Raw genomic sequence first — 12,501 nt, forward strand, 5'->3', positions numbered from 1 at the left:
GGGTGGACCTTTGTTAGGGGCAAGCCACCAGGGGATCTTTCTCAGCAGTTCACCATGAGAACCATGTGGGTTCCTAGAGGCGGAGCCCATGAGTGTGGTCAAGGGGGCTGGCCTCCCACTCCCCTGCCCCCAACAACTCACCAAACCACCGCTAAGTCTTCTAACAGCTACATCCAGGGCTTCTGCTCCAGGCCTCAGGTCTGGCGGTGGGACCCTGAACACACCCCTCTCCAGATTTTAGGATGGCACTGTGCCTTGCAAACCTGGTTATCTGATGTGTCCAAGAAAAATGAAACTTTTCTAGCTTGTTCTTGTTGTAAGGACAAAGTGATACTATCCAAGCTCTTTGAGCTGAAACCACAAGTGGTTTCCAAAGTATTTTTAAAATTATGCCAGGCCTGCGAAGTTTTGGGCAGGGAGCTTTTGCTCTTAAATCCACAGGAGGGGCTTCCACTAGATGGAACTCCCCTACCCCACTCCCACCCACGTCAGAGACATGAGTACAAACTGAACAGCTTTGGGTTTGGAGTCAGAGGCCTGGGCCACGTTCAGCCTCACCACTCACTTGTTCCCCTGCAAACTGCGGTTGGCGGGAGACTGAAAGAGCACCGGTAGGGCCAGCAGCATCGTGGCATCGTGGCACAGTGGGTGATGCTGCCTGTAACACCAGCATTGCCATGTGGGCACCGGTTGGTGTTGTGGCTGCTCTACTTCCAATCCAGATCCCTGCTAATGGCCTGGGAAAAGCAGAAGGAAGATGACCCAAGTGTTTGGGCCTTTGCCGTTGAGGCCATGTGGAGAGTAAACCAGCAGATCGAAGACCTCCCTCCCTCTCTCTCTCTCTGAACCCTTTCAAATAGGTAAATCCTAAAAAAAAAAAAAAAAAAAAAAAAAAAACCAACCACCACGCTCTGGCCCAGAGTGAACACTAAATAGTATCCCCTCTTTGCTTTGTAAGCTAGATGTCCTGGGAAGGTCCGTTTCAAGGACCAGGTGAAGTCACCGTCAGAAACTGCTCAGCAGCCGGCGCCATGGCTGACTTGGCTAATTCTCTGCCTGCAGCACCGGCACCCCGGGTTCTAGTCCCAGTTGGGGCGCCGGATTCTGTCCCGGTTGCTCCTCTTCCAGTCCAGCTCTCTGCTGTGGCCCGGGAAGGCAGTGGAGGATGGCCCAGGTGCTTGGGCCCTGCACCCACATGGGAGACCAGGAGAAGCACCTGGCTCCTGGCTTTTTTCCCACTGCCCATGTGTGCCCCTTTGAGCCCCACAACGCTTCAGCACTGCCCTGTTCCACACCTCACCAAGCACAAACTCTCCTAGCTACTGAGAACAAAGCAAATCAGACACACCTGGGTTTCAATACGCATTCTCCACTGTGTGACCCAGGCCAGGATAACTTCTTTAACCTGAGCTGGGCCAGGCCAAAGCCAGGAGCCTCTGCTGGTCTCCCCAGTGTGTAGCAGGGACCCAAACACTTGGGCCATTTTTTGCTGCTTTTCCCAGACCATGAGCAAGGGACTAAATCAGAAGTGGAGCAGCCAAGACTCAAACTAGTGCCCACATGGGATGGCATCACAGGCAGCCACTGTGCCAGCCCCCACGCCTGCAGCAGTGCTGAGCCTGGCACAAATGGCAGTCGGGGTCCCCCACGTCACCGAGCCTGTTTCCTCCGGGCTGACAGGGGTAAGAGGATTATGAAGGGCTTGTGCTCTATGCTTGTGCTCTATCACGCATTGGACCCACTCTGCTGGAGTAACGAGGTAAGGACAGACCTGGAACCCATACTTATCCCTGGTTTGCTCCAGGGACCTTGACTTTGGGGGCCTTAATCAGACAAGACTCAGGAACCAGGCCTATCTTCTGATGCTGTCACTTGGAACACATGTGCGCACACACTCAACCAGTATCATGTGTTATTTTATTTTTTTAAAAAAGCTCCAATACAAGGCCTCAGAGTAGTGCATGCAAATCAACGACCCTCAGACTGACAGTCACTGTCAGGTGACCAGCACAACCTGCTGCTCCAGTCTGAGCTGCTGCAGACCCGCTTCTCATTCTGAGTCCCATCACCTAAGCACGCCAACGGCCACACACCGCATGGCTCAGGATGACTCCGGTACATTGTAGGAACTGAACAGCAAAGATACATTGAGCTGCGAGTACAGTGAGTAAGTGTCCTTAGTGTATTAGACCCGGGGCGGGGGGATCCAGACGAGGTATGAAAGGGAAAAGGCATGAAGAACTTCATTGGATGCCGGAGTCCCCGAAGTCTCTTCCATATATGACCGTGTCAGTGCCTGGGGGTCTGCCAACGCCACATCAAGAACCTGCTCATGGACGATGAGATGAAGCAAGAGTGCAGTCAGATGAGGTAAAACCTGACGTTGTGGTTACGACACACAGGCCAGCTTTTCCCTGCTGTCAACCATGTGCCTGCATGAATTCTGAGAATTGGCACAGCCAAGGGGTGGAGAATTTTAACTCCTGTCATGTTCACATTCACATACGAACACAGCCATGGGGAAAAACAATGAGAGCACAGGGATTTTAGTTTGGTTTACTACCGTCAGTAAGTCGGGTTTTCAAGACAGCTTTTACCAAGGTTTCTTGTGTTTCCCCCGATGCTGTTAATTACTTACATGATTCCTGCAGGTGATTTCAGGAAAGGCTACATTTAGTGGATTAGTCTCAGCTGAAATCACCAGCTACTTGAGCCGCGTTCTCACAGCAAAGTATGACGGAGAGCGGCATTCAGCTCCCGGAACTGCCTCGTTTCCGGCGCAGAGCCGCCTTCTCTCCAGTCGGGGAGCAACAGCAGGAAGGGCATGGCCTCAAGGGAGAGGGGAGACCCCTACCACTGCCTTAGCTACCTGTTCCCCTGCTTCCCAAAGCCACCGCAGCAACCAACAAGGGCTGGCCAGCGGCTTACATGCATAACTATTCATTTTCCTTTTGTTTGTGAACAGAACCCAGAGGCAATGGGTCCTCCACACACACACCCACCCTTCCCTATTTCCACATCTCCAAAGAAAAAGACCCAGAAAATGCAAAAGAAATATCACTAGCGCCGACACAGATTTTTACTCCCAGAGAATTCAGCCATTCCCACTCCCACTTCAGTAGGATCTTCTCCAGAATGAAATGAATTAACTCTCACATCAGTAACCTAAGGATGGTCCAGAGTTAGCTGAGGGTATAAAGTGACGAGTGGTCAGCTGTTGTTCATTAATTAGCAACTGTAACTGCAGAAACCCTGCCCAGAGCCAAGCACACCCGGGTGTCATGACGTCAGAGGTCAGAGGTCAGTGAAGGGTTCATGAGGGTCCTGGAAACCGAAGCACCAGGGCTCAGTTGGTCCATTCCCTTTCTCCCCTTGCCTGGTGCAGAGGTGAAGCACTGCAGAGCCAGCGCCAGGATCCTGGGCTGGGCCTCTTCACAGATGTCCGTGTGGGTAGGAACAGATCTCACCAGCGCCCAGGTCAGGACGGGATGATTCCGAAGGAAGAAGGCTGATGGAGCGGCTTTGGCCTGTGGTTTATCCTGTGACTCCGGGAGGCTTCCTGACCCCAATCCTACATTACACACTGGCCGCTCCAAAGAGGCCCTCAGCAGAGTAGTTCTGCCAAAACTCTGCAGAGAGGTTTCTCTGGGGATGGACAATTTCCATCAGAGCCATGATATATAGAAATTCTTTTCCCAAATACTAAAATCAACCAGAACATTAGCCATGCCCATTTTCTGAAAAGATCATGCTCAAATCCACCTTGCTGCCCCTGCACTGGGAGCTTAACTTTCTGAAAGAGACAAACAGGAACTTACACAGAGAGGCAAACAGATCCTGCAAGACACTGCAAAGAGGTGCTGGGCTCTCCTGGATCTGGACTCTTGCCCTCACCGCAGCCCCTCTCCCCTCTGCTGCACAGGCCTGGGTGAAACAGAACCCATGGCCCGCAAGAGACTGACTTCCACGGGGCCAGAGCAGAGTAGTTAAGGGACTCCATCCTGCCCATCTCGGCTCAGGGTGGGCCTAGGAAAAGCTGCTCTCTAACACTGCAGAATGACCCAACCTGGCAGCAGCAAAGGGACCCAGGAGGTACATGCCCTGGGCCCAACGGTTTCACCTGGGTAGTGAGAATATGAAGTCCCTTTGAAAGGGGAAAACCTCCAATTAAAAAAAAAAAAAAAAAAACAGGAAAAAGCAGCACATCAATGCTGATTCTTCCCGTTCTGGATCCCATTTTATTATTCATCTGTAGTGGAAATGCCTCAAAGTGCACAGCACAAGACAGCAGACTGTGCATCTGGACTCCTGCCCTGCCTCCATCCCACCAATCCCACCTGCCTTTCCGCTGCCAGGCCCCTCCCACGGCTGCTCAGTCGGGGCCGCCTTTCTGCCTGGCCAGGGTGCGCTTCAGCTCGCGCAGGTTCTCCGCCAGGACCTCCACCTCGTCCAGGCGGCCGCACTGCTTGGCATCGAAGATGTAGGCCTTGATGTTGTCGATCTGCTGGAGCAGGAGCTCCTCCTCTATGGGCTCCTCGGCCTCGGCTCCGCTGTCGCTGTCCACCTCGAAGGGGTTGGGACCGGCAGGCTCCTCAAAGGGGTTGCCAGGGACAGGCGGGCTGGAGGGCCTCAGGTGGGGAGACTCCTCCTCCTCCTCAAAGGGGTTGGGCGCAGGCGAATCTGGGCTTGTGAAGGGATTCCCTGCCACGACTTCTTCCTCCTCTTCCTCAAAGGGATTATACTCTTTTGGGACAGGGGCTGCAGGGCTGACAGACACCTCTGCAGTGGGAGGGTGCGTGGGGTCCTCCTCTCTGGGGCTGGCGAGGTCTTCTTCTTCAAAGGGGTTTAGGGAGGGCACCTCGTTTGGCTGAGACACGGGACCCTGGGGAGGGCATTCCTGGCCGCAGGCTGAGGGCCCAGCCCACACTAGGTTGGGCTCCTGTGCAGGGCTGGGGGAAGAGGTCGTGGGAGCTGTGCTGCTCTGCCCTGAGGAAGGGCCCAGATCCAGCGCATACGCAAGGTGGGGGCGGGGCTCCCTGCTGGGCTCCAGCTGAAAAGGCCCAATTTCTCTGAAGTCCAGGGACCGAGTGCGAGTGTGCAGGGACGCGACCCGGAACTGCTCCAGTTCTCGCTCCCACTCCCGCTCCCGGAGCCTCTGCAGCTGCTCCCGCTGCAGGTCCTCCTCCTCGGCCTGCCTCCGGGACAGCTCGATGGCCTTCTCCACCTGCTGCTGCTCGTAGGCGTCCTGCAGCTGCCGCAGGTTCTCCTGCAGCGTGCGCACCTCGTCGGCGCGGCCGGCAGCCCTGGCCTGCCCGATGAACGAGGTGATGTTGTGGATCTGCTGCAGCAGGGGGTCGGGGTCTTCACTCTGTCCCTGACATCTCGACAGCGGGAGCCAGCCCTCAGCCTTTCTCAGAGGGGCAGGGCCTCTGGGCAGGGATGCCAGCTCCCCGTTGGCCGTGCGAGACGCCAGGCCACTCTGCCTTTCCTCAAGTCTTCGCTGAGACTCGAGAGCTACCTGGGGAGACACCAAAGCCAGGCGGTCAGCACAGTCACCAGGCCAACCGCAGCCCCACTGCCCGTCACTCGCCACCGTCCCCCTATCCCTGGGCCAGTGACACGCAGTCTCCCATCTGAGGGCTACTGTAGCCAACCGCTAAAATCAAATCAAGCCTGCATCTGGGAGGTGGGGGAGGTTGGAAGGCAGATAGTGATCTTCTAAAAGAAAACAACGAGTAACAGAAAACAAGGGTGACGATCTCCTCCTTCTGAAACGCGCTCTTCGACACCAAGGCCATGGCTGCCCTCTACACTGGAGTCTCGCGCTCTTCGACACCAAGGCCATGGCTGCCCTCTACACTGGAGTCTCGCGCTCTTCGACACCAAGGCCATGACCGCCCTCTACACTAGGGTCTCGCGCGTGTCTGACACACACGACTGCCTGTGCAACTGCACACTCCAACACGTCCTACCGGACGCTCCTGTGCCCGGGTCCTCGGCAGCCCCCGGCCGGGGAGAACTGCCAGCCGCTCTGGAGTTCTACACCTGGCCAAGCCTCTGAAAGGGAAACAAGACCCAGGGAGAAAACCAAACAAGTGTTCTGGTTTCTGCAGACGACCGTGAGGCCAGGACACAGGTTCTGAAGAAAGGAAGCTTGGAGAGCAGTAGGTTCTCCCTCACTACAGCCCCCTCACAGAATCTCCTGGGGCCACAGAGGCCTTCATCCTCAGATCCCTCAAGGAGGCAGTGGCTGATGCCGCCTGCCTGAACACCACGCACCTGTCTCTCCATGATCCTCTTCCTCTCCATTTCCTGCTTCCTTTTCTTTTTCAGGTCCTCAAATTGTTCTTTGGTTGGCAGTGACATTAAGCCAAGCAACTTTTCCTGTAGGGAATTACAGACAATTTCACACTTAAACTTCATGGGGGAAAATGGGCCTTAAGCCCTGTGATGAGCATCCACTTGAACTAGGCCACTTCATCCTCGGGGAGAGACACTGAGCTCTGGTAGCAGGAAGCAGCTGACCCTGTAAAGGCCAGAGTCAGCGTCCCAGCGGGCCTGCCTTCCCTTTGTGAATGCTCAGCACCACACAGCCCAGGGACCCGACGTCAGCTCCGCCACAGACCCCTCCCCCTTCGCCACGGCACCTTCCACCATCTTACAGAGTGTGTTAGCTGCTTACTTTCTGTCCCTCTCTCAGGAACATAAGGCTCACAAACGGGAATCTGTGTCTTTTTTTGTTCACTACAGGACTTCGGGCACCTAGAACGTGGCCTGTTACCCAGCAGGCACTGACTAAACGACTGCTAATCCTAGCACCAAGGCCTCATTCTCTCCACTGCTGTGCTAGAAAAGTAACCCCACGGGACGCTAGTGAGTGTCCCCGTCAGGGAGCCCTCAGGTTGCTGTGACTCTCAAAGCTTTCAGAGGTAGAAGACACAACACAGCTCTAACCACCAAGGTCTGGCTGCCCCGGGACCTTACAGCCGGCGACCTGGGCGAGTCCTTCAGGAGCTTATCCTAAGGCAGCTTCCTATCCTGGCCACATTTTGAACAGCAAAACATGAGAATGCACAAATGCCACTGCAAGGGAGGGGAAAGAAGGACGGCACACACAGTCAAAGCAGGACTCTGCAGGCGTCCCAGCACAGTGGCGAGGCTGTGCACCAAAGCTCTCAGGATACAAGTCAGCAATGAAAAGGGAAGACACACACTTGCAAGTATGTACTGCTTATAACTACCATTTATTTTCAAATGCAAATGGAAATAAAATGAATATATCAGAATGACAAGTGAGTGTACTGGGGATATAGCATTAGAAGTAGTGTTATTTGTGTCTGAAATCCAGATGGTTCTCTACATGTGGCATGATGCATTTATAATCCTAAAAAGTAATCAATGTATAAATAGGAAACAAGCCATTGGCACGGATCTGCCTTCTGAGAGGTGACGAGCAGGACAGGCCGAGTGCAATGTTTGTGCCACCCCAGGATGGCTTTACCTGCACAAAAAGTGTAGCTGAGTATCTGATCATCCTCTGCAGCCGCAAAGTGTTTGGATGTGGTGGAGGGTCCTGGTTCAAGCCTAAGGTTAAGATCTTCTTACTGAATTGGAACAAACACATCAATGTAACGGGCACTGCCAGCCTCAGAGACAGGGGTCAAAGTCTGTGGAGGCACCAGGCTTTCATGCCGGGAAGACGGGTACAAACAGGTGAGTGACTCCACTCAGGTTTCCTCCAAGGACAAGGCCACTTCTTACCCTTTGGCCATACCCAAGGGCCCTATCACAGCCCAGGGTGCATGGCAAATGCTCACTCAGTAAGGAACTAACCACATACACATGGCTGGCTTCAAGGTGAACAACCTGTACAATTACATAGGGTCTGGCATTCAGAAGAGCCCCATGCTTGGCTTAATGCTCTACTGTCCCTATCTTAAAATTCTTAATACATTTTGAACAGCGGTCAGCATGTTCCTTTTGTTCTGGGCCTTGTGAATTACATAGCCAGCCCTGCATGTCTGGTGCACAAAAATCCTTCATCTTAGTTCTCCCTGGAGTACCTGTACCTCTTGTAATTCAGGCTGACTGAACCCTGATACCCAAACCACGTTTGAAAAGCAGCTGAGGACTCGAAGAGCAAGAACACACTTGAAAAAAAAGCCTGGGTTTCTTTCTCTCTTGGCTCCATCACTCTGCCAGCTGTGGCATCTCTCCTCACCTATGAAACAGGCATGTGAATCCCTAGCTCACAGGGCAACTGGGTACAATAAATGAGCTACTCTGAGGACACAGCCAGGGACTGGCACATGGTCAGTGTCAATTACCAGCTCCTTAACAAAGAGTTAAAAGCAGCGAGTGCCAGAGCTGGCACCTTCGCAGGCCTCCTCTCACGTGTGCTTGCCACCCCCCACTTCATGAAAATGCACTTCTGCACTAAGAGGGAAAACCTTACCTTAAAGCATCTATTAGCTCATACACCTTCTGCACCTCCACTCGAAGGTCATTCGCGTGTTCCAGACTGTAGGTTGTCTCACCAGCACTAAGGAGGAATCACAGAACATTGATCTGAGCTTCCCGATGCTGACTGGAGACTGTAGTAGGGGCCTCGTAGGGCAGATGCAATTACTGCTCCCAAAGGGGCACTCTGGACTCGCAGACACAGCGTAGTGCTCACTGCCTGGACTGAACTCAACCGGCAGCCCCTCTCTCACCTGCAGATCCCACAGGGACAGAGGTGTGCTTGACCCCAACGACGTGCTTTAATTGCATCACCAAAACACAGCAGCTGAACCTAGCCCGCTCACGTCTCCACAGCTTCCCTGTACATCGTAAGCTGCACCAAGTGGTTCACTGAATGAGTCGCCATCCGGCTTCTCTCAGTCAACTCTACACAGCGGAAAGAGGACAGCTGCAGTGCTGCTGGGGGACTCCGACGCCCAGGCAAGCCATGCATGCAGGGCACAGTCCGGGTCTCACAATCACTCCCTGCCTAAAAAAAACATTTAACTCCAAACCGGGCAGGGTGGGAGTAGTGCAGCCCCGGTAGAGTGCGGATTATCAAGGAAGGCCAGAGGTGGCTCAGCACAAGTCTCAGAGGCAGAGCAGCAATTATGTCGTGATGTTATAACTGCTCGCTCCCAAGCCTGTCACTACCCCCAGACTGCTGAATTCCAAGTGCTGTGATTAGGGCTTTCCATTTTTATAGCATCAGTGACCAATGGGCCAAGGGGAACGTTTCAGGAGATCACTCAGCTTTGGCGGTGGCCCCTCAACTCCCTGCCAGAGGCAGCAGCAATTCAAGCTAAATAAGCAGAAAGGGTTGCTGTCTTTACCTATTTTTCTGTCTATAAAACAGTCCTAACTGGAAAAACACTGCTGTGTCCTATAATGTGAAGATTCTCTCGGTGCACAGTTTTACAAAGAGAACATCAGACGGGCAATGAGAACACACTGCCAACCATGTGGAAAATGACAAGGTGTGCCCAAACCAGAAATTCTGCTTCCTCTGGTCTCAGTTACATCAACCAATAGCTGAAATCCTGGGTATACACCAAGGAGAAATGAGAACGTGTCCACCAAAAAGACCTGTAGGTGAGTACTGTAGGAGAACTACTCCTAACAGCCCCAGGTGGAACCAACACAAATGTTCATCAAGTGATGAATGGATCAGCTAAATACATACATTCAAATAAACGGAATAACGTACTGACATGTGCATGATGCCTGTGTGAAGGAAACCAGACATAAAAGATTACATATTTAGAGTTGTATTTATAGGGAATGCCAAAAAAAGACAAACCTACAGAGTCAGAACATAGACCAGGGATTACCAGGGAGAGGGGTGATTAATAATGACTACAAGGGGGGCCGGTGCCGTGGCGCAGTAGGTTAATCCTCCGCCTGCGTGCCAGCATCCCATACTGGCACCGATTCTAGTCCCGGCTGCCCCTCTTCCAGTCCAGCTCTCTGCTACGGCCTGAGAAAGCAGTGGAAGATGGCCCAAGTCCTTGGGCCCCTGCACCCACGTGGGAGACCAGGAAGAAGCACCTGGATCCTGGTTTAGGATCAGTGCAGCTCCGGCCGTTGCAGCCATTTGGAGAGTGAACCAACAGAAGGAAGACCTTTCTCTCTGTCTCTTCTCTTACTGTCTGTAACTCTAACTCTCAAATAAAATTAATAAAATCTTTTAAAAAAACTGAATACAAGGTTTCTTTTTTTTTAAGATTTATTTATTTTATTTATTTGAAAGACAGAGTTAGAGACAGAGGTAGAGACAGAGAGAGAAGTTGTCCATCTGCTGTTTCACTCCCCAGATGGCCGTAATGGCTGGAGCTGCACCGATCCGAAGCTAGGAGCCAGGAGCTTCTTCTGGGTCTCCCATGCGGGTGCAGGGGCCCAGACTTGGGCCATCTTCTACTGCTATCCCAGGACATAGCAAAGAGCTGGATCGGAAGAGGAGCAGCCAGGGCTAGAACTGGCGCCCATATGGGATGCTGGCGCTTCAGACCAGGGCTTTAACCCGCTGCACCACAGCGCCAGCCCCCTAATACAAGGTTTCTTATCAGGGAAATAATACATCTGGCATTAAGACAGTGGGGATGCACAACTTTGTGAATACACTAAACACCACTGAAGGGTATACTTTAAAAAGGTGGATTTGGGGACCGGCACTGTGGCGTGGCAGGTAAAGCCACCGCCTGCAGTGACAGTATCCCATATGGGTGCCGGTTCAAGTCCTGGCCACTCCTCTTCCGATCCAGCTCGTTGCTGTGGCCTGGGAAAGCAGTAAGAAGATGGCTCAAGTCCTTGGGCCCCGGTATCTGCATGGGAGACATGGAAGAAGCTCCTGGTTCCTAGTTTCAGTCACCACGGCTCCAGCTGTTGTGGCCAACTGGGGAGTGAACCAGCAGATGAAGATCTCTCTCTCTACCTCTCCTCTTTCTATGTAACTCTGACTTTCAAATAAATAAATAAATAAAAATCTTTTAAAAAGGGGGGAGGTGGATTTTATGGCAAACTACACCTAAATTTGAGAAGAAAAATAAACGGCAGGCTAGATTTGCCCTGGGGGTGGAGCCTGCCAACCCCTACTTAAAGGAAAAGGGCTGTGCTGAGCCCCGCGGCCTCAACGCCACGCTGCAGCAGCTCCTCACCCCGATGAGCACAAGCCCCACTGCACTCTTCTCACACTGTTCACAAAGCTCCCACGTGCAGCGTGGGATCCACTTAAACACAGACATGAAGAACCTCCTCAGCCGGCCACAGAGAAAAACGATGGCTAGAGCTAAGATCCCCATTTTCCGCTACTGAGAAACTGACCTGAAAGAGTCACTACTGCATTGGAACAGAGGGGACAACTTACTTTAATGACGCTGCCATCCTGATGTACTCAGGGGCCTTCTGGTCAACCTTGTCCATACAGAGTCGCAATTTCTAAGAACAAAAAGAAGTGGTGAGTGATGCCCTCCAGTCACAGAAACTTCCCAGAACTGAGGCTCCAGCCGGAGATGCACTACAAAATGCACCTTTAACAAAAGTGGGTTTTTAAAATTCTATCAATTTCCTAACTTATAAATTTGCTTTTCAAGCAGAAAATCTTTCAAGAAAGGAGAGGAAAGGCAGAGCCTCTGATAGGACGTTTCTGAGGGGAGAAGGTTTTCTGGAGCACAAGCCAAGGTACCCAGCAAGACAGAGAAAAGGAACCAGCAGCTACACTCTCTGCTGGCAACATCAGCCCACAGCAGGACCCAGCGCCACCCAGGCTCACCTCAAAACAGAAGGAAGCAGAAAGCACAAAGACCATCTACAAAAATGAGATACCGGGGTGGGCACTGTGGCGTGATAGGTTAAGCTGCTTGGCAGGAGTGCTGGTTCAAGTCCAGCACCTCCACTTCCAATCCACCTTCCTGCTAATGTGCAGTGGATGGTGACCCAGGACCTTGGGTCCCTGCCATCCCTGTGGGGGATCTGGATGGAGTGCTTGGCTTTGGCACAGTCCAGCCCTGGCTGTTGCGGGCATTTGGGGAGCGAATCAGAGCATGGAAGAGCTCTGTCTCTCCCTCTCTGTCACTCTGCCTTTCAAATAAACAAATCTTAAAGGCACAGCATAAAGATAAATGACTTTGTTTTTAAAAATGAGATACCAGGAGCCGGGACTCTGGCACAGTGGGTTAAAGCCCTGGCCTGAAGCACTGGCATCCAATGTGGGCACCAGTTCTAGTCCCAGCTGCTCCTCTTCCAATCCAGCTCTCTGCTGTGGCCTGGGATAGCAGATATCCCAAGTCCTTGGGCCCCTGCACCCACGTGGGAGACCCAGAAGAAGCTCCTGGCTCCTGCCTTCGGATCGGTGCAGCTCTGGCCATTGCGGACATCTGGGGGAACGAACCAGCGGATGGAAGAACTCTCTCTGTGTCTCTACCTCTCTCTGTAACTTACAAATAAATAAAAATAAATCTTTTTTAAAAAAGCTACCAGGTCAGGAATTACATGCAAAGGATG

At 52.6% G+C, this 12,501-nt stretch overlaps 1 protein-coding gene across 8 annotated transcripts in view; it reads right to left on the minus strand.

Annotated features, from left to right (window-relative positions):
- Positions 1-1,898: 1,898 nt before the first annotated feature.
- The window catches only part of RBSN (rabenosyn, RAB effector), a 29,780-nt gene continuing 19,177 nt past the window's right edge, over positions 1,899-12,501 (minus strand). For all 8 annotated transcript variants that reach the window (XM_089306591.1, XM_089306592.1, XM_051851760.3 and 5 more), the window contains 5 exons: positions 11,366-11,436; positions 8,456-8,542; positions 7,502-7,604; positions 6,280-6,384; positions 1,899-5,518 (listed from right to left, as the gene is read on the minus strand). In XM_089306591.1, the coding sequence (XP_089162717.1) occupies positions 4,373-5,518; positions 6,280-6,384; positions 7,502-7,604; positions 8,456-8,542; positions 11,366-11,436 (1,512 nt within the window). In that variant the 3' untranslated portion in view covers positions 1,899-4,372. The remainder of the gene's footprint in view (positions 5,519-6,279; positions 6,385-7,501; positions 7,605-8,455; positions 8,543-11,365; positions 11,437-12,501) is intronic.

The sequence above is a fragment of the Oryctolagus cuniculus genome, chromosome 10 (assembly GCF_051225735.1).
Source record: "Oryctolagus cuniculus isolate XC-2025 breed Fujian yellow rabbit chromosome 10, ASM5122573v1, whole genome shotgun sequence".
In the NCBI taxonomy this organism is placed as follows: Eukaryota; Metazoa; Chordata; class Mammalia; order Lagomorpha; family Leporidae; genus Oryctolagus; species Oryctolagus cuniculus.